This window comes from Diceros bicornis, unplaced genomic scaffold (assembly GCF_020826845.1).
Source record: "Diceros bicornis minor isolate mBicDic1 unplaced genomic scaffold, mDicBic1.mat.cur scaffold_73_ctg1, whole genome shotgun sequence".
In the NCBI taxonomy this organism is placed as follows: domain Eukaryota; kingdom Metazoa; phylum Chordata; class Mammalia; order Perissodactyla; family Rhinocerotidae; genus Diceros; species Diceros bicornis.
Genome location: NW_026691615.1, coordinates 498,022 through 518,657, shown reverse-complemented (window position 1 = coordinate 518,657; position 20,636 = coordinate 498,022). Strand labels below are relative to the sequence as shown.

Genomic DNA, 20,636 nt, shown 5'->3' with positions numbered 1-20,636 from the left:
AAATCGAGAGTGCTGAGCCACACACAGGGGTCCATCTTAAGTTCTCTTGTGCCCAGTGCCTCGGGCCAGGGGTAATGGTCACATCTGACCAGCCTGGGCCAGGGTTTGCGTCTCTCCATTTCACCCAGCCCTGAATTCAGCGCAGGGTGTCCTGCAAGGCAATGGCTTTTTTCTCTTTACTTGGTTACTTTCTCTTTGCTCACATTTTGGGGTCAGTGAGAAGACCCATTGTACACCTGAAACTCAGTTTAAAAGGAAATCAGAGTTGATAAGGGTCCCACCAGCCTTACGGTTGACGAGGCCCCGAGGGGCCGATGACGAGGCTACAAACGGGTTGATGGGCCTGCAGGAGGAAAAACTGATAGAACAGGAGCCCTGTCTGCTAGATGATGGATGCTTTTGGCCAAGGAATTTCCGGTTCAAGATGCTGATGGGGCAAAGCCAAGGAACCCTCCTCCAGGGGGAAAATATCACAGAGCCTTTGAGCTGGAGGGTAAGCCACTGGGGGAGAGTGCTTGAGCCCTGGATGCTGAGGGAGATTCGTGGGCAAGGACGAAGGCTCCTGTGTGCATCTCAGCACTTGTGTCAGAGGTGTCTTGTGCTCAAGTCCCCCGGGGGTAAACCTTATTTGGTAACGAGAAAAGAATAAACAAAAGTTGAAGATACTATTTTATAAGATTTTCCCATTTGCAATGCACTTCATTAAACGGGTGGTTAAGTGAAGAGACAGAACCCCCAAAACAGACGTCTTTTGAGATGCATCAGCAGGAGGTGGGCAGGGGGCTAGACAGTCCCTGAGGACCCCCTCAATGCCTCCTGTCTGTGGGAGGGGTCTCCAGTCACTGGGGGTAGAGACAATGAAAGCAGGGCAGGTGGCCCTGCACGGGGACCTGCACGGACTCACCCACGCACAGGCGGCCCGTGGTGTCCAGCGTCAGGCCCTGGGGACACTCGCAGCGGAAGGAGCCGGCAGTGTTGAGGCAGCGCCCGTTGGGACAGACCCCGGGGAAGACCTTGCACTCGTCCACATCTGGCCAGTGGCAGGCAAGGGGAGAGGCGAGGGCTGGAGGCTCCCAGAAGCTGGGGGCTCCAGAACCTAGCTGTCCTTGGGGAAGCGGCAGGGGGATGGTGCCAGCCTCAAGAGCTGGGGAATCGCGGGGAAGACCAGGGGACCAGGGCGGGGAAGTCTCTGTCTGCATCTCAAAAGATTTCGGGGAGGGACCGCAGGCAGCCCCCAAGACACCAACTTGCATGCAGTCGGCTTGGGGATGTACCACAAGAGGCAGGGACTTACCGTCACAGGTGAGCCCCTTCATGCGGGCAAAGCCACGGGCGCAGGCAGGGTCTGCGGTTGGGAGAACCAGAGCGAGGAGAGGAGTGACTCTCTCCATCCAGACCCGGGGTACCTCTTCCATCCAGTTCTCTGAAAGGGCGCCCTGGCAGGCACAGTGCCCGGGTCCAGGAGACCCCCAGGAGCCCACCCAGGGCATTACCTATGTCACAGCGTTCGCAGGGGCTCCCCCAGGCGGCCCCGAGGGTGGCGCAGCACGCGGACCGCAGGGTGGCTCCGTGCAGGTTTGCCTCGCAGCGGCCGTCCTGGACCTTCAGCCAGCAGGTGCCCTTGGTGCTGTCTGGGGAGAGGGGGTCACCTGTGTCACCTGCAGGGCCCCCACCTGCACATCAACGCACAGAAGCCCAGCCCTCCCCGGGGAGAGACTCCGGGCTGGGCAGCGGGGCCCCTGGAACTCCGTGGGACTCGGGGACTCTCACCTAAGCACATGGTGCCGGAGGGCCCCAGCCGGCTGCCAGGGCCACACTCGCAGGCGTAGGAGCCGGCCAGGTTCCGGCATACACCATTCACACACGGGTTGGCCAGGCACTCGTCGATGTCTGTGAGGACAGCCCCCCACCATGTCCTGAGCTGCGGGAAGGGGAGCCCCACCTGGCCAGGGCCCCCTCCTCCCCGGGGGCTGCCGGAGCCCAGCGGCATGGGGTGGTGCATGCGTGTCCATGCACATGCGTGAACAGATAAGGCGCGTTCGTGCACAGGAACGGAACGCACAGGCACATGTGTTTGCACTGAATCGTGTTGTCCACCCAAACAAGCACATTGACACAGAGGGTTCTGGGAGCGTGCACGTGTGAAAAGGGCAGAGGGACAGACACGGTGGGGAACGGTGACCCTCATGGGGTCAGTCAGGGCACAAGAGAGGACAAGAGCGGGAGGCAGGAGGAAAACCCAGAGAGGACAGAGGCCTAGATGTGGTGGGGTCGGCCAGGGGAGCGGGGAGCAGGAGGCTGGGCCCGGGCTGCTGCAGAGGGTGAAGGGGACACGTGGGGGCTCTGGTGACCACGGGGACAGGGTTAGGGTGAGGTGGGAGTGAGGACGGCACTGTGGCGAGCTTTGGCTGTCAGGGGAGGAGGGAAAGAAGACACAGGCTGGGGAGCCGGGGTCAGGCGGAAGGCTTGTATGTGTGTGCGTGCGTGTGCCTGTGAGTGTGCAAGGGGCCGCAGAACGGGCAAGGTCATCGCCACAAGTATGTGTGACAGTGTGCACATGTGCTTCAGCACGTGTGTGAGCAAGGATGGGCATGTATTCCTGTGTACACGAGCAAGTGTGAGCGTGTGTGAGTGCACAAGTGCGTGGGTATGTGAGGGGTTTGTGTGAATGCACATGTGTGTGTGACTGTGAGCCCAACTGTGTGAAAGTGTGAGTGACAATGTAAACACACACGTGTCTCTGAGCATGTGCACGTGAGTGTGTGTGACTATAGGGGGGTGTTGGTGAGTGTGACTGTGGGTGTGCATGTGTGTTTTGAGTGAGTACCAGTGTGTGTAACTGAGTGGTCATATGCGCACGTGTGAATGTATGAGTGTCTGAATGCAGGCATATGTGTGGGCCTTTGAAGGTGTAACTGTATGGCTATGAGTGCAAGTGTGTAAGTGTGAGAATAAATGAGTGTGTGAATGTGTGTATATGTGTGTTTGAGTACACTCCTGAGTGTGTATAACTGTGTGAGATAAAGTATGAATACATGTATGTCCTTGGGAGTATGGGGGCGTGAATGTGGGTGTGAATGTGAGTATACATGCATCTCTCAGCATGTGTGCACCTGTGTGTGTACACACCATACGCAGTATGTGTACGTGTCTGTGTGCGTGTGTGTGTACACGCAACATGCATGTGTCTGGGTGTGTGCACAGAGCTCCAGAGTGTGTGTCTGAGTGTGTGCGCGTCTGTGTATGTACACGCCACATGCAGTGTGTGTACGTGTCTGTGTGCATGTGTGTATACACGCAACATGCATGTGTCTCGGTGTGTGCACACAGAGCTCCAGTGTGTGTCTGCGTGTGCGCATGTCTGTGTATGTACACGCCACATGCAGCGTGTGTAAGTGTCTGAGTGTGTGTGCATCTGTGCGTGTACACACCTCATGCAGCGCATGTAGCTGTCTGTGAGTGTGTGTCTGTGTGTGCACCCGCTGCACGCAGCGTGCCCGGGTCCTCTACCTTCGCAGGTCTCCGTGTCCTGCCGAAAGCTGAAGCCCTGGGGGCAGGAGCAGCTGTAGCTGCCCGGGCTGTTCCTGCACCACCCGTTGTCACACAGGAGGCTGTTGAGGGCGCACTCGTCCATGTCTGCAGGGCGGGGTGGGAGAGTGGGGTGAGGGGTCCAAGCAGGGGAGGCTCCCCCACCTGCCCACCCGCCCGTCCGCGGGGCACACTCACCCCTGCACTCCTTCCCGGCCGCGCCCGCCTCGTAGCCCAGGTTGCAGACGCAGCGGTAGCTGCCTCGCAGGTTCTCGCACACGCCATTGGCACAGACGTCAGGGTTGAGGGCACACTCGTTGATGTCTGAAGCGGGTGGAAGGCGTCAGAAGCTCACCAGGGGTCTCCAGAAGCCACGTTCCCCTGGGGCCAGAGCTCCAGCCCAGACCCTGCCGCATTTCCCTCTAAGACAGGATTTCTCAGCGCCGTGGACATTTGGAGCTGGATCCTTGTTTGCTGTGGGGGCGTCCTGGGCATTGATGCCGAGCAGCATCCCTGACCTCCACCCACGAGATGCCAATAGCATCCTCTCCAATATTTCTCCAGAAATGGCCAAATTCCAACTGTCCCCAGTTTGGAACACACAAGCCAGACATTTGTACAGCAGCAACGTAATAAAAATAAAAGCAATCATAACTGCTGACACTACGGGATGCCTGCTAGCTTGTGCCAAGCATATTGACCCGTTTGAACCTCACAACACCCCTGAAATGAGTCCTTTATTATCCCCACTTTACAGACATAGAACCTGAGGCACAGAGAGGGTAGGTAACCTGCCCGAGGTTATTCAATCAGTAGAGAGTAGGGCCGGGATTTGAACCCGGGCATCTGGCTTCAGTCTGTGCCTTTAACTGAGGGGACAAACCGGGGGAAAAGGGGGTGTCAGACATCTATCCCACAATGGAAAACTTGACTGTATCCTTTTATTTCTGCTCACGCAGAAAAGCTGTTTCAGGAAGGCATCGGGGGGCGGTGCGCGCGCACGTGTGCGCATGTTTGAGCAGCAAACGAATGAAAAGATACACACACAGAGAATTTCCTTTCAAGTTTCAACAGTTCAACTTTGGGCTGAGACCTGCTGGCCACAGGAGATGAGCCAGGGGGCCCCCGGTAGGGACTGTCCAGTCCTGGGGGAATCAGAAGAGTCACGTTGGAGGTTGCACAGCCAGTGGGACAGAAAGCAGGACTCAGGAGGGAACGAGATGGAGGGGAGGGAAAGGAGCCGTGGGAGGGAGCACAGCTTTATACATCCACTATCTCTGTTATGGGCTGAATCGTGTCCTCCCCAAAATCACATGTTGGAGTCTTAACCCCCAGGACCTCAGCGTGCGACCTTATTTGGAGATAAGGTCTTTACAGAGGTAATCCAGTTAAAACGAGGTCATTAGGGTGGACCCCCAGCCCATTCCAATACGACCGGCGTTCTTATAAAAAGGAGGAATTGGGACACAGATGCGCGCACAGGGAGAACACCATGTGAAGATGAAGGCAAAGATCAGAGTGAGGCTTCTACAAGCCAAGGAACACCAAAGATGGCCAGCAGACCACCAAAAGCTGGGAGAGAGCAAGGAACGGAACCTCCCTCACAGCCTCAGAAGGTACCCACGCTGCCAATATCTTGATCTCAGACTCGTAGCCTCCAGAACAGCAAGAGGATACATTTCTGCCCTTGGCACCCCTAGTTTGTGTTACTTTGTTATGGTAGCCCCTGCAAAGTGATACAGTGCCCAACCACAACCCCACCCCCTGCCGTCTCCCGGCCCCGCCCCCACTCACCTCTGCCATCTGCGGTGATGCCGAGCCCGCTGCTGCACAGGGCCTGGAACTCGGCTGGAAGGGTAGGGGCAGGGCGAGAGGGGTCACCGGTGACTGCTAACATTATAAGGTGTGGCCCAAGGACATGGCCCCTCGGTGTTGAGCAAGAGTCTGGGAGTATGATGACCCCCTCCCATGGGAAGAGCAATTTCCTTCAGTCTCTTCTTGGGGAGAGCCCCCAGAGCAGAGAAGCCCCCACCCCATAGGAGCCCAGAGCCCCATCCTCTCCTCCCCCAGGGTGATGAACGGGAAGCGAGGACTCGTGGAGGGACCATGGACAGCGGGTGGGGGCCGGGCAGCAGGATGCTCACGGGAGTTCTTGGCAGGACACAGCTGGCAGGGCTCCCCAAACCCGTGGTCAGGGTTAGCACAGCAGCACTCGGATTTGGTGACGGCACCGGGGAAGGGGCGGGTGCAGGAGCCCTTCTCGAGGGCCCCATAGCACGTGCTGCGTACGTGGGTGTCCACGCACACGCGGCCGTCTGCGCCCACGGCCAGCCCCCCCAGGCAGTGGCACCGGAAGGAGCCCTCGGTGTTGGTGCAGTGGCCGTTCATGCAGATACCGGGTGTCTGGCACTCGTCGATGTCTGCAGGGGTGGTGGGGACACTGCCATGGGTGCCAGCTGTGCCCCCCGCCACCAGCCCTTCCAGCCTCCCCATCTCTCGCCTCTGGTCCAGCCTCCAGTCTCACCCACGCAGTAGCGGCCACTAGGCGCCAGCAGGAAACCAGACTTGCAGAGACACGTGAAGCTGCCGTCCTCGTTCAGGCACACTCCATTGGCGCACATGGTGGTGGTGGCACACTCGTTGTGGTCTGGGGACACCCGGAGAGGCTGGGTCCGGGCAAGGCTGGCGCTCGCCCCTCACTGGACCAGCCCCTCCCTCTCACTTCTTCAGGGCAGAGCCAGGGCTGAGCCCCCGAGGGACCCCTCCCAGGGTGTGGGAGCCCGAGAAGACAAGACATGGTTGTCTGTGACTGCATCTGCTGGACATTAGTCTGTCTGCAGGCACGTGAGCTTCCCAGGGGGCAGGACGGAGCTGCTCGCTCACGTCTGCATCTTGGGTCCTGCCACACCCAAGATGGAGTAGGCACTCCAGAGATATTTGTTCAAAGTTGAGTAAGTGAGGTAGTGGCTACACAACATTGTACTATGTGCCACCAAACTGTTCCCTTAAAAATGGTTAAAACGGTAAATGTTACGTATAGTTTGCCACAATAAAAAAAATAATAAAAATAAATAAATGAGGTGATGTTTGCAGGACTTTGTGAAATGCACTAAATGCCACTGAATTGTTCCCTTAAAAGGGTTAAAATGGTAAGTTTTATGCTATGCATATTCTGCTGCAAGCTATTTTTGAATAAATGAGGTGGTGGTTGCACGGCGTTGGATACGTGCTAAATGCCACCAAATTGTTCACTTAGAAATACCATGCATATTTTGCTACCAAAAAAAAATGGAATAGGGGCCAGCCTGGAGGCGTAGTGGTTAAGTTTGTGTGCTCCACCTCAGCAGCCCAGGGTTCTTGGGTTTGGATCCTGGGCGAGGACCTATACACTGCCACTTAAGCCATGCTGTGGCAGCAGCCCACGTACAAAATAGAGAAAGATTGGCAACAGATGTTAGCTCAGGGCCAACCTTCCTCATCAAAAAAAAGAAAAAAAAAGGAATAAACGAGGTTGTGTTTGCACGGACATTGGGAATTACGAAATGCCATTGAATTGTTCACTTTTAAATGATTCAGTTGATCTCATGTGAATCTGATCTTATTTAAAATAGCCTAATTTAAAGGAACATGGTAGATGCAGAAATGAGTTGATTATCAAAGTATCCATTTTGGACAATAATGGACTGCCCCCCCAAAAAGAAAAAGGAAATGAATAAATGAAAGATCCACACAAAAATCTGTACATGAATGTTCATAGCAGCATTATCCAAAATTGCAAAAAGTGGAAAAGAACCAAATGTCCATCAACTGATGAAAAGGTAAACACAATGTGGTCCATCCACACCCTGGAACATTACTCAGCCATGAAAAGGAGTGAAGCCCTGACACATGCTACAATGTGGATGGACCTTGAACACATGATGCTCAGTGAGAGAAGCCAGACACAAAAAACCACACAGCGTGTGATTCCATTTACAGGAAACCTCCAGAACAGGCAAATCCACAGAGACAGAAAGCCGATTAGCCTAGTGCTGAGGGCTGGGGGGAGGGAGAGAAGATTCTGGAATGACTAATGGAGATGAAATGATAAAGATATTCTAAACTTAGATGCTTGTCCAACTCTAAATATACTAAAAGCCAATGAATTGTACACTTTAAATGACTACCTTTATTGCATGTGAATTATATACCAATAAAGATGCTTAAAAAGGTTTTTAATAATGAATGAATGCAGAAAGGAGAAAATCCTCCCTGACGAGGGAAGACTTTAAGGCAGGTCTCCTCAGACAAGGCAACAGAATCAAATAAAGGGGAGCCCAGGGGCCCCCACAAGCCGTGGAGCTTGGATGGCACCCCTGTACCCAACAGAGAGCGTGAGAGCGGGGCGCTCTCCACGGTCCTGATCCCATCGCTCTCGGGGGCATCATGGGACAGGAGAGGGGATGTGCTCCAGACTCAGGATCAGACAGCCCTTCCCGGGATGCACGGAATGAATTCAGGAAGGAGGGAATGAAGAAGCAAGTCGGAGGTAGACAGAGCACAAGAAAAACCTCAGGTGGGCTGGCTGGTCTCAGAGAGGTGGAGCAGAGGGTCCATCGTAGGGAAGGAGGGAGGTGATGCAGGAGGACTCAAGATGCAAGGTGGCCCTAAAAGACAGCTAGTGGGGCCCAGAAGCCCCCAGCCCACCCACCCACCCCCCCAACTCACCCACACAATTCTTGCCATCAGGGCTGAGCTCGAAGCCTGCGTTGCAGACACACTGGAAGCTGCCCTCCATGTTGATGCAGCGGCCGTGGCGGCAGAGGCCACTGCTGGCGAAACACTCGTCCACATCTGTGGGGAGGGAGGGAGGGGGGCAGTCGGCAGGTGCACCCCCCAGACTCTAATTCAGGTGGCAGACTCAGGCCCCCCCAAGCCAAGGCCCCCGTCACCCCCACCCTCTGATAGACAGCCGTACCCACGCACGCCTGCTTGCTGAGTGTGGCCTGGAAGCCCTCGTGGCACCGGCAGTGGTAGGAGCCGGGGGTGTTGACGCAGTCTCCGTGGTGGCAGGGGCTGCTAGCACATTCGTCCACGTCTGCGGGCAGACGACCCTCAGCCCCAGCCCGGCAGGGTGCGGCCACCCCCCCAAACCCGGCCGCTGCTCACCAATGCACTCCCCCCGGACGTCCTGCGTGTAGCCCACGTGACACTCGCAGCGGTAGCTGGAAGGGGTGGGCAGGCAGCGGCCGTGGAGACACAGGTTGGTGAAGTGTCGGCAGATGTCGATGGTCTGGTTCAGCGTGGCTGTGCCTGCCGTGGGGCCAGTGGGGGCACCTGAGCACTGACTGCCTCCCCGACCCTGAGTCTGGGTCTTGCCTCTGGGTTCAGACCCCCACTCTGAGGCTGGGACCCCGCCCCCTATGCCCAGGCTCTCCCACATCAACCCAGAATCATACCCTAGATTCAAACTCCCACCCTGGCTGAGATCCCCACTCTGGGCCCAGAGAAGCTTAGACCCCCACCCCAGATCTAGAACCCTACCCTGGGCCCAGACCCCCCCACCCCAGATCTAGAACCCTACCCTGGGCCCAGAACCCCCACCACAGATCTAGAACCCTACCCTGGGCCCAGACTCCCACCCCAGGCTCAGAGAAGCACAGATCCCCCACCCCAGCCCTAGACTACCACCCTGAGCCCAGACCCCCCCATGGCCCAAACCCTGACTTCTGAGGCCCAGATCCCCAATCGACCCCTGCCCCCAGACCACTATGGGTACTTTCATCCCTACTGCCCAGGCCAGGACCCCCCACTCCAAAGGCCTGGACCCCCTCCCCCAGGTCTTGGACCCCTCCTCCCAGGTCCCAGGCCTCACCAATGTTGGCGTCGCCGAGGCCCAGGCTGGGAACCCCACGGCCACTGGAGCCGTGGGGGCTGTGCCGCGCCGGCCCAAGGCCAGGACCCGCGCCGTTGGATCCGAAGCCGGGGAGGCCAGGGAAGGGGCCGGGGTAGGAGGGCAGCAGCGGGAGCCCCTGGGCGCACAGTCGCTGGAACTCATCTGCAAGGAGGCAGGGTCTGAGGCCAGCCCTCAGCGTGCCCCGGGGCCCCAAGCTGCAGGCGGAGCCCTGGGGGCCGAGGAGGACGGGAGGCAGCCCCAGGCCACTCACCAGAGCCCTGCGAAGGACACAGCTCAGGGGTCGGGCCAGCTGCCCAGCACCTGCCCTTGTCACAGCAGCACTGCCTGTGAGTGTAGTGGCCGGCGAGGTCCCCAGCACAGCGGCCCACGATCAGAGCCGAGAAGCAGGTGCCAGCCCGGTGGTCTGCAACGAAAGCGGGGCGGGTCTGTTACCAGAGCCGGGTTCAAATGCCAAGTCCACCAGCACTGCCTGCAGGACAGGTCTCCTTGCCTCTCTGTGCCTCAGTTTCCCCACCCATGGAATGGGGATGCTCAGAGCATCCACCTCACCTCGGAAGAGTGTTGCCCTGATGAAAAGCAGAGCATAGGATGTCTGGCACATGGCCAATCCTCACTGAGCGACATCTTTTATTACCAAGATTTCCAAATTATCCCAGGGAGGTAGATTTCGGCTCATTCAAGCAAGAGCGTTCCAACACCTAAAGCTGGCACTGGTAGTAAGCTCCCCGTCACTGTGGGTATTCAACTACACTGAGGAAAAACTCTCGGTTTGGGGGCTGCCCTGGGGGGACGCCGGGATCTATAGCTGGGCGTCTCTGCCTGCCAGCCCTGGGCATTCCGGAGAAAGCTAAAAGGCTGTGAATTTGAGGAGGAACCCCAAGGGGCAGACCGGTGGATTGACAGCTGCAGCCCCTGGGGAGACTGAGGCAGAGGCCCCTCAGGTATGAGAACTACGGACAGTCTTCCGCTTCCCACTGGGTCCTCAAGTCAGACGGCTTTATGCAGCGATCAGATTTCTTGGGCTCTGACTCAAAGAGCGTATTTTTAGGTTTAAAATCCCACAAATCCTGGCTGGGGGCCCACAGTGGAGACACCCCTCTCACCAGCCCGGAGGGCGGCTCACAGGCTCACAGCCGCCCCTGCCCTGCCCCAGGCTGAGAAAACATGCAACAGTTTCCACCTCCCCGGCCCCACCCCGTGCACCTGGGCACATCCCAGATGCATGGGTCGGAGTCGCCTCTGCACTCCGGGGGGGCTGGGCCTGCCCAGATGAGGAGAGGTCAACAGATTCATTCAAGGTCACACAGCTGCTAAAGAGGGAGGAAGGATGGGAAGCCAGATCTCTGAACCCCAGGGGCCCTGACCAGGCAGCTGCCTCTGAAGCAGGGAAGACCGAGACCAAACGTAAGAACTTTAACAAAAATGACGCTGCCATTGCTTATTAACGATCCGCTGTGATCAGGCCCCACTAAGCGGCCACAGCCCCCAACTCCACTGTTCTCCTGTCTTTGTGAATGTGTATCGAGTGTCAACTACATACAGCCCTGGGCAAATCACTCCACAAATTGTATTTAATCCTCTCCATGACTCCATGAAGTGGGTACTGCCACTATGGCCATTTTATAGATGAGGAAATTGAGGCACAGACAAGCTAAGCCATTGGCCCAAGGTCACAGAGTTTGTGAGCAGCTCCGATGACAGCTGGAACCCAGGACAGAGCCCCAACCTCAAGTTCAGAGGCAACCTGCTCTTGGCAACTGAACAGCAGTAGCTGGGAGAGGTGCCCACTGTCTGGGGGACTTGCCCAGAGGGATCCTCCGTGCCGCCACGGTGGCCCTCCGAGGTGGAGGAATAGGTCTGGCGTTGGCCACAGCATGCTGGCAGAACTCCAAACACAATATTCCCAGCCCTGCCTGGTAGAGGCCCAGCCAGAGGGGCCCGGGGCGGGGGGGGGGGGGGCGGTGCTGGGGAACTGGCAGGCGCCCCGCTCCTCCCCAAACCAGGACTCTGCCCATCACCCACCACAAGCGTCCATATTCTTGGCTGGCCCCGCTGGGCACCAGCAACTTCTAAAGTCTAATGACAGGCTCATCAAGACAGCAGGACAGGGAGTGAGAGCCCAAGGGTCCCCCCGTCCCGACCAGGCGGGGTGTGGGAGATTACAGAAGGGTGGGCATCCAGGGGAAGGCATGGCGCAGAGGACCTCACCCTGGCTGGGGGCCTGGGGAGCTGGGTGTGGGCATCTGGACTTGTTGAGTCGGCTCAGCAAACCTCCTCTCTCTGAGCCTCAGTTTCCCTATCTCAAACACATGGCTTGGGGGGAAGATGGGCGCGCCTAAATAGTCTTTGGGAGTGGAAAGAGGGACATCCAGACGGGGGCGTCTAGAGAGGCCGATGGGCAGATGGGCATAGAGATGGAGACTGGATGACCAGAGAGGCATACAGATGTAGACTAGACAGTCAGAAGGGCATAGAGATGGAGGCTAGAGGGTCAGAGGGGCACAGAGATGGAGGCTAGAGGGTCAGAGGGGCACAGAAATGGAGGCTAGAGACCAGAGGGGCACAGAGATGGAGGCTAGAGACCAGAGGGGCACAGAGATGGGGCTGGACGACCAGAGGGGCACAGAGATGGGGCTGGACGACCAGAGGGGCACAGAGATGGAGGCTGGACGACCAGAGGGGCACAGAGATGGAGGCTGGACGACCAGAGGGGCACAGAGATGGGGCTGGACGACCAGAGGGGCACAGAGATGGGGCTGGACGACCAGAGGGGCACAGAGATGGAGGCTGGACGACCAGAGGGGCACAGAGATGGAGGCTGGACGACCAGAGGGGCACAGGGATAGGGCTGGACGACCAGAGGGGCACAGAGATGGGGCTGGACGACCAGAGGGGCACAGAGATGGGGCTGGACGACCAGAGGGGCACAGAGATGGAGGCTGGACGACCAGAGGGGCACAGAGATGGGGCTGGACGACCAGAGGGGCACAGAGATGGGGCTGGACGACCAGAGGGGCACAGAGATGGAGGCTGGACGACCAGAGGGGCACAGAGATGGAGGCTGGACGACCAGAGGGGCACAGAGATGGGGCTGGACGACCAGAGGGGCACAGAGATGGGGCTGGACGACCAGAGGGGCACAGAGATGGAGGCTGGACGACCAGAGGGGCACAGAGATGGGGCTGGACGACCAGAGGGGCACAGAGATGGAGGCTGGACGACCAGAGGGGCACAGAGATGGAGGCTGGACTACCAGAAGGGCACAGACATGGGGCTGGACGACCAGAGGGGCACAGAGATGGGGCTGGACGACCAGAGGGGCACAGAGATGGAGGCTGGACGACCAGAGGGCCATAGAGATGGGGCTGGACGACCAGAGGGGCATAGAGATGGGGCTGGAGGACCACAGGGGCATACAGATGGAGGCTAGATGACAAGAGGGGCACAGAGATGGAGGCTAGAGGGTCAGATGGGCATAGAGGCAGGGGGCCAGAGAGGCAAGAAAGGTGGCCAGTGAGCCAGAAGGGCCTAAAGTCTGAGAGGCAGAGGGGCACAGAGAGGGGGGCAGTGCCTCCAAGAGGCCAAGCCAGGGGATGAGAGAGCTAAAGGGCATGGAGATGGAAAGCCAAAGGGGTGCACAGACTGTGGTCCAGAAAGCACAAAGCCTACTGGGTAGGGAGCCAGGATGCCAGAGGGGATGGAAACCGGGATCCAAAAAAGGCAGAAGGACAGAGCTCGGAGGGCCAGAGGAGCCTGAGGGCCGGAGGGGTGCAGAGATGGATGCGCAAGGGGCCTGTCCCCTACCCGCCCTCCGCCCCTCCACCCCCCTCGGCTCACCCAGGCAGCGGGTGCCGTCCAGGCTGCTGGCAAACCCACGGGGACAGGTGCACAGGTAGCTCCCAACTGTGTTGGTGCAGTCTCCCCCAGAGCAGAGGCCCGGCACGCTGAGACACTCGTCCACATCTGTGTAGACAGATGCTCGATCAGAGCCGGCCCCCCCGCCAGCCCTTGCGCACCTTCTCCTTGCAGGGGAGCCCCAGCCATCCAGAGCACAGAGGAAGACCCAGGTCGTCCCCCTCCCCGTCGGCCACCTTCACACTTGGCGCTGTTCTCACTGAGCCGGTGTCCAGCCGGGCAGTGGCACTGAAAGGACCCCACAGTGTTGACGCAGCTGCCCCCCTGGCACAGGCCTGGGACAGCCTGGCACTCATCCACGTCTGTGAGGGAATAAGAGGCCCGTCAGAGGGAGGAACCAAGGCTGCTGAGGGCTCCCACTCAGCCCTGGCCCCCAGGACCTCCATCCCCACTCGCTGACCCCCCTATTCACCTTGGCAGGCCCCCGTGTGGATATTGGGGATGAAGCCACGGCGGCAGGGGTGTGGCTGTGCAGGGCAGAGCTCACACAGCAGGCCCCAGGCCCGGCCCACGGTGGCACAGCAGAGCGCCTTGGTGCAGACGAGGACTGTAAGCTGGTGCTGGCACCCCTCAGGGCCCACTTGGCCAAAGCAGGGCCCTGTCCGGTAGTCTGCAGGACAGATGGATGTGTCCTGCAGCTGAGGCCAGCTGCCCTCGCCCCAGAGCCTCATTCATCTCCATCCCAGCAGCCCCAGTTCGGGCCTCCACCTCTCTCACCTGGACCCCTGCAGCAGCCACCTTCCCAGCCTCCCTACACCAACACACCAGGCTTTTTCCTGACCACAAGCCTTTACTCATGCTGTTCCCCTTCCCTACCCGACAAACTCCTATTCACCCTTCAAAACCCTTTCTCTCCAAAGCATTCCCCAACCAACCTCCGAGAGAGGCCAGGACATATCTGGGGATGCCTTCCCTCCCCCAGACCCTGCCCCACCTTCAGGCCTGGGCAGGGACCCATGGATGCCTGGCTAGGGAGCCTCTCTGGTCCCTGAGCACACATCTGGCCCTGCCAAATCCCCTGGAATTTGGGAGGGACCCAGCATCTGCCCAGATGCTCTGGATCCACAACACCACATCCTTGACCCCTGCACCCAGCAGAAGGTGGTCCCGTCCGTCCCCACCCCCCCTACCCCCTGCCACGCACGGGCCCGGATGTGACTTCCTGGCTCCATCTTCCAGATGGTTCTAATCAAGGGGCTGGCACTGAATCAAGGGAAGTCCCTCCCAGAAGGAGAAGCCAAAGCCAGGCCCCGTATGGAGGAGGGGCTTCACAGAGACCCCCAACGGCCCTGACTCCCTAAGCCATTCTCTTCCCAGAATCTCACCTAATTCACCCAGCACCCTGGACCCCCACTCACTGCTGCCTAGGCACCCAGCCCTGCCTCTCTCTGGGACCTTCCCTGTCCACCACCCACCCCAAACCCCTCCTCTCTCGCCCTCCCCACTGACCCTCACTCCCCCTCGGCCACCCCGGGTGCTCCCCCTCTGTCAGCTCAAATTCCAATTCTGTCTTCTTGTCAAATCCAGTTCCCACAAGCCCACCCTCGAACCCAGGTCACCCCCAGCCCTTCCGGCTTCTGATTCATCGATACACCCTCTCCGACCTGGCTTCGACCACAGATGCGCCTCTTCCCCAAGCCACCACCTCCCCCTGGAGGTCAGTCCCAGGGCCCTGCCCACCCTCGCCGTCCTGGGCTCCTTGGCCACTCTGATGGTTCCTGCAACCAAAAGTCTCGCCAGCCTGGGCATCCCCAAGGCCGCCCGCTCCTGTTCGCTTTCTCCTTCTCAGCCTCCTGTGGGCTCCATGGTTTCCGTATGCACTTAAATCTCCCTGCTTTCTCCTCCCCGTGAACCTCAACCGTGCGCTCTGCTTCAGGCCCCGTGGATGGGGCAGCCCCAGGCCTGGGTGTCCAGCTGCCTCCTGGACGACCCCCTGGCTCCTGGGCCAACACTGAGCTCAGGGTCTCCCCCCTTCCTGCCCTCCAGCTGCAGCACCTTCCCCCAGGTTTTCAGATCAGACCTGGGGTTCGTCCTTGCCTCCATCCCTCCCCTCGCCCGCCACGTCCAACAAAACATCATTGCTTCCACTGTCTTAGTTTTTGGCAACTGTCTCCCAACGCCCCCCTACCTCAGCCCGTGGGATCATTTTGATAGAGAGGGTGCAAGAAAAAGGGGCTTGTCCATCTCATGAACTCCGACTTATTCCCTCCTCCAGGAAGCCCTCCCTGACTCCCTTCCCTGGTTTCTCTGCCCTTCACAGCAACAGGGGCGGCAGGAAACAGTCCAGCTGGGCCTTCCCAGGGCCTGGACTCGTCTCAGGGCTGCCAGGAAGCCCCCTTCCTTCCCTCCAGAGCCCTTCCCCACCCCCAGCTTGGTACCTCTCTCACACTGAGGCCCCATGAAGCCGTACACACAGGCGCAGTGGTTCGGCCCGATGCAGCGGCCCCCGTTGTGACAGCCGCGGTCACAGACGGCTGTGGAGGGAAAGGGCAGGGTGGCCTGAGGTCCCCCGGGCACAGAGGGAGCTGGGCCCCTAGCGAGCCTGTCTTCACCCGGGAATCCCCATGATCTGACCCAGACCCAGTGATAAGACAGTGATGAGTGTGTCCCCTCCCATCCCTGGTCCCAGAAGTGACTGTGGGTGTGGGCAGGTGGCAGCAGAGCCCCGCCCTCTGGGATCCCAGGCCCAGGTGTGCGTGGGGGGTACTCACGCTGCCCGCACACGGTGCCCGTGTAGCCCCTCTGGCACAGGCAAGACTCCCCTCGGCAGCTGCCCCCATTCATGCAGCTCACACTGCACCCCGACCCTGAGGACAGGGAGGAGGGACGCACAGTAAGGTGGCGACAGGCCCCACGATGCTCGTGCAAGGCGGCAGGACCAGGACGGCCAGGCCTGGCTCTGGTCCTTGAGCGAAACCAGCCCGGGCTCCCAGTGGCATCCACAAACTTCTAACCTTCTCATCCCACCCCTGCGGGCCGCTCCCCGCTCACCTGGGCCCACCGCGCAGCTGGGGGCCAGCTTCCCATCGGCACAGGCGCACAGGTTGGGTCGGGAGCAGAAGCCCTCGCCGCAGGCGTGTCTGCAGACAGCTGGCACAGGCAGAGCGGGTGACAGTCAGGGCCAGGACCCGAATCAGCACCATCCCCACCCCGTATGTGCCCAGGGCAAGGCTCCAGGCTTCTGCGGGAGCCTTTGGGAGAGAGGTTCTTTGGGGAAGAACCGCTGAGCAGCAAGGAGAGAAGCTGAGGGTGCTGGGGCATCGGCCATGGTGGCCAGGGGGCTCTCCTGGGGAGTGGAGTCAGACTTTAGAGGCTGGGGAGGGGGATAGACTGAGAGAGACAGAGACAGAGATGGGGAGAGAGAGAGACAGAGAGACAGAAAAAGACAGAGAGACAGAGACAGAGATAGGGAGAGACAGAGAGACGGAGATGGGGAGAGAGAGAGACAGAGAGACAGAAAAAGACACACAGAGAGACAGAGACAGAGATGGGGAGAGACAGAGAGACGGAGATGGGGAGAGAGAGAGACAGAGAGACAGAAAAAGACACACAGAGAGACAGAGACTGAGAGAGACAGAGACAGAGATGGGGGGAGAGAGAGACAGAGAGACAGAAAAAGCCACACAGAGACAGAGACAGAGATGGAGAGAGACAGAAAAAGACAGAGAGACAGACAGAGACTGAGAAAGAGACAGAGACAGAGACGGGGAGGAGAAACAGAGACAGAGACTGAGAGAGAGAGAGACAGAAACGGACAGACCAAGAGATGGCGAGACAGAGAATACTGAGAGAGAGACCAAGAAAAAGAGAGAGAGACAGAGACAGAGACAGAGATGGAGACAGAAAGAGAGAGAGGCCAAGAGAGAAAGAGACAGGCAGACAGAGAGACAGGCAGGCAGACAGACACAAAGAGGCTGTAAGGCAAAGGAACGAACATGGCAGGGTGGCCTGGGAACCTGAGGACAGCCAAGGGCCATTCCTGTGGTTCGTCCAGACGCCCCCAGCCAAGGCCGCCTGTAACCAGGGCTGGTCCTGCCCACAGGTCGGAGAGCTGCCCAGTGTCCCCTCCTGCGCCCCCCTCCAGGAGGCAGCAGCACTCACGGACGACACACTGGTTCCCGCCAGGCAGCGTCCTCCAGCCGGGACAGCAGTAGGCGTGGAAGCGAGAGCCACACACATTCGGCCTTCGGGAGAGCATGACATGGGCAGTGAGCCCCTGCCCAGCTGGATGTTCCCTGGGCCTCGTCCCTCCACCCCCAGCCCCCAGCAGGACAGCTCAGCCCAACCCACACCCCGGGGGCCTCTCAGCATCTCGGGTACCGCGCACCCCTGCAAGACGCCTGGGCTGCCACGCCTGCGCACACGTCCGGGGCCTGCAGCCTCCACCGCCCCGTCCCAGCGGCCCTGGACACCCGCCACGCACGACAGGGCTGTTCCGGCCAGCAGGAGCCGAGCCAGGGGGCCCCAGGCCATGGTGAAAGCGTCAGCCCCTCTCCTTGCCAAGCAGAGACCCTCCAGAACCACGATGTGTCCCTCGGAGACTGCGGAGAGGAAGCAGAGTCAACCCCAGCAGAAGCCCTCGGCCACGGGGCATCCAGAAGAACCAGGAGCAGTGGGGCGGCCGCCGGGATGGGGAAACTCGGGGCCTGTGGGAGCCCAGGGAAGCATCCAACCCTGACCCGGGAGCACATGAAGTCAGGGGAGGCTTCCCAGAGGAGGCGTGATGTCTCAGAGATGGAGTTCACCAAGAGAGAGGTGCTGGGGCAGTGTGCACAGCGAGAGCAGAGGCGAGGAGGGCGTGGAGCATGGAGTGGAGGAGAGAGAGGGACGGATGGGCCAGTGTTGTGAGAGCGATAAGTGTGTAATGGAGCTCCTACTTGTAGGTTAAGGGCAATGGAGAGCCCTTGAAGGGCTTTAAGTGGGAGGAACAAGGGCAGAATGGGTGTTTGATGGAGTGTGGAAGGGCTTGTAGGGCCTCAGAGGAAGCGTGCAGGTGAGGAGGCTGAGGCAGGCGTCCAGATGAGGGCCGAGAGAGGAAAGAAATCACAGGAGGTGGCAGCTGACTTGGAGGGAGGTGGGGAGCATTGAGGCGACCCCCAGAGTCCTGGCCGGGAGGGCTGAGCGGGGAGGGAAGGGTTGGGAGACAGGTGACAGGTGGATATACTGAGCAGGGGCACCAGGCAGAGTCTGAAACTTCCCAATGGAGAGCACCCCCCACCGCCCAGCAAGGAGGGGACAGCTTTTGTGTCCACTTCACAGATCAGCAAACTAAGGCCATCACACAGTTAGTGAGGAGCTGAGAGGGGGCTGAAGCCCAGGCAGAGGGGAGGGAGGGGAAGAGGATCAGGGGCGCCCCCCCCAACCCCCAGGAGGTGGCTGGCTGGCTCCTGGACCTGGAAAGATGGGAGGGAGGAGATGAGGACAGGGCCACTCCTGGTGGAGGAGATGACCAGGCAAAGGTTAGCAGGATGGAAGCCAAATACTTGAGGGACATAAGGCCGACCAAGTGGCCTTCCGGGGCCCCTTTCAGGTCCCACTTTCCAGACCAGGGCGGAGAAGAATTGGGCCTGGGTGGGGAACGGGTGGGGAGTACGCTGTGTGCCCTTGGGCCCGTGGCTGCCCCTCTCTGGGCCTTGGGGTGACAGGAGAGCCCACCCAGGTGGTCCCAAGGTCCTTGGAGAAAGGAGAGATCCTTGTGAACTTTAGCAGGGAGGCGGGGGTGACACGGTCCAGCTGGGGAGGGGCAGCGGCTTCTTGCTTCCAAGATGTCCAGGCCGGTCTGCGCTCCCAGGACGCCTGGCGCAGCCTCAGAGCCCGCGGGGCCTCCTTCCCGGCCCGGTCGCCTCGGGGGGTCTCCGGCCTGGCCCGACCCGGCCCCCGCCCGGCCTCCGCCAACCGCGCCCTGGAGTTTGTCGAATGAATGAGCGGGGACGGCGCGCACGGCACGGGCAGGGAGGCGGGGAGGCGGGGGCCGGGCGGCGAGGGATCCGGGCTCGGGGGACGAGGAGGGGGTGCTCTCCATCGGGCAGGGCCGGGGGCCGCGACCACACTCGGCTCCGCCCTCACCTGCGGGTCAGGGCCGGGCCCGAGCCCCTCCCGCCGGCACCGGTCCCCGCGCCCCAGCGGGCGCCGAGCGGAGCGCGGAGAGGGGAGGGGGCTGGGCCCGGGGCTGCCGGCTGCAAACAAAGGAATCCCCTCCCCCGCCCTGGCCGTGGCCCCCTCCTCCCCGCCCTGCCTCCCCGCGCGCCCCGCTCCCGGGTCCCTCGCCCGCCGCGGGCCCCGCGCGTCCCCTACCTGCGGGCCGGCGCGCGTGGAGGTAGGCACGGTGGGCGGGCGCGCGGGGCTCCGCGCTGAGGGGCTGGCTGGGCGCGGCGCCGGGGGCCCGGGGCGGGAGCGCGGAGCCGAGAGGCCGACCCCGCCGCCTTCCCAGCCAAGAGCTGCCACTCGGGGGGAGTTGCGGGCGGGAGGAGTCGGGGGAGGGCGCGTTTGCACCTCGAAGCTCCCGGGGCGGGGGCCGGGGGCTCTGATCCCGGGCTGGGGGAGGGGCCGGAGCTGGGGGAGGGCCCGGGGCTCCGGGTGAAACTCGGAGGGGCTGGAGAAACCGGGGAGCACGGAGCCAGGGCGGGGCTGGCGGGGCTGGCGCGGGCTGGGGGGCGCAGGGCGTGGAGGGGCTGCGGCGACCGCGTTTTCGGGTAGAAACTGAGCCGGCGGTGCCCTGAGGTGGGGCTCCGATTTGGGGCGGCCTGGAGCACAGCCAGGCCGGGATGTCTCGAGACTCACCTGGGAGGCCCTCTTACGTCCTCCCAAGACGCCTCCCCCCTCCCTCGGGCAGGGAGAATTCCGAGGGCAACTTCGGAAACTCACCTGGCGCCTGGAGCCTGGATTCTTAACTAGACTAAGAGCCAGAATCCCCTAAAAATGTAAGCAAAACCCAGATGCATTTCCTGGGGAGAAGGGCCATGTTTTCATCTGATTCTCAAAATGAAGAGTTTGAGTCCAAAAGGTCTAGACTTTCTGAGCCTCAGTTTCTCCACCTGTCATAGGGGCTGAACTTCAGAATTTACACCCCTTATCTGGAGCCTACTACCCAAGCGAAAATTTCTAGCTTTCCCCAGCATTTTCCACCAGTGACCCTTAAGGTGGGGATTGGCCAGAAACTGTTGGACCTGAAGCTGTTAGTCTACTCAGCAAACTCCTATGCATCTGACAAAGCCCAGTTCAAAAATCTCCCCACCACCAAATTGTTAGTTTACCGTATTGAATTCCCAAAGCTGATTGTGCTGATCATGCCTCCATC

At 60.1% G+C, this 20,636-nt stretch overlaps 1 protein-coding gene across 1 annotated transcript in view; it reads right to left on the bottom strand.

Moving 5' to 3' along the window:
- FBN3 (fibrillin 3) overlaps positions 1-20,113 on the bottom strand; it is a 62,903-nt gene extending 42,790 nt beyond the window's left edge. Inside the window, exons 1-23 of the mRNA XM_058538016.1 lie at positions 19,634-20,113; positions 17,667-17,880; positions 17,441-17,523; positions 16,331-16,429; positions 16,051-16,146; positions 15,718-15,813; positions 13,752-13,949; positions 13,516-13,641; positions 13,262-13,387; positions 9,675-9,827; positions 9,383-9,565; positions 8,677-8,820; positions 8,486-8,605; positions 8,236-8,361; positions 6,053-6,175; positions 5,673-5,948; positions 5,323-5,376; positions 3,727-3,852; positions 3,511-3,636; positions 1,771-1,890; positions 1,494-1,631; positions 1,295-1,345; positions 905-1,030 (exon numbers count right to left, since the gene is read on the bottom strand). Coding sequence (XP_058393999.1) covers positions 905-1,030; positions 1,295-1,345; positions 1,494-1,631; positions 1,771-1,890; positions 3,511-3,636; positions 3,727-3,852; positions 5,323-5,376; positions 5,673-5,948; positions 6,053-6,175; positions 8,236-8,361; positions 8,486-8,605; positions 8,677-8,820; positions 9,383-9,565; positions 9,675-9,827; positions 13,262-13,387; positions 13,516-13,641; positions 13,752-13,949; positions 15,718-15,813; positions 16,051-16,146; positions 16,331-16,429; positions 17,441-17,523; positions 17,667-17,812 — 2,836 coding nt within the window. The 5' untranslated portion in view covers positions 17,813-17,880; positions 19,634-20,113. The remainder of the gene's footprint in view (positions 1-904; positions 1,031-1,294; positions 1,346-1,493; positions 1,632-1,770; positions 1,891-3,510; positions 3,637-3,726; positions 3,853-5,322; positions 5,377-5,672; positions 5,949-6,052; positions 6,176-8,235; positions 8,362-8,485; positions 8,606-8,676; positions 8,821-9,382; positions 9,566-9,674; positions 9,828-13,261; positions 13,388-13,515; positions 13,642-13,751; positions 13,950-15,717; positions 15,814-16,050; positions 16,147-16,330; positions 16,430-17,440; positions 17,524-17,666; positions 17,881-19,633) is intronic.
- Between the last annotated feature and the right edge of the window lie 523 nt (positions 20,114-20,636).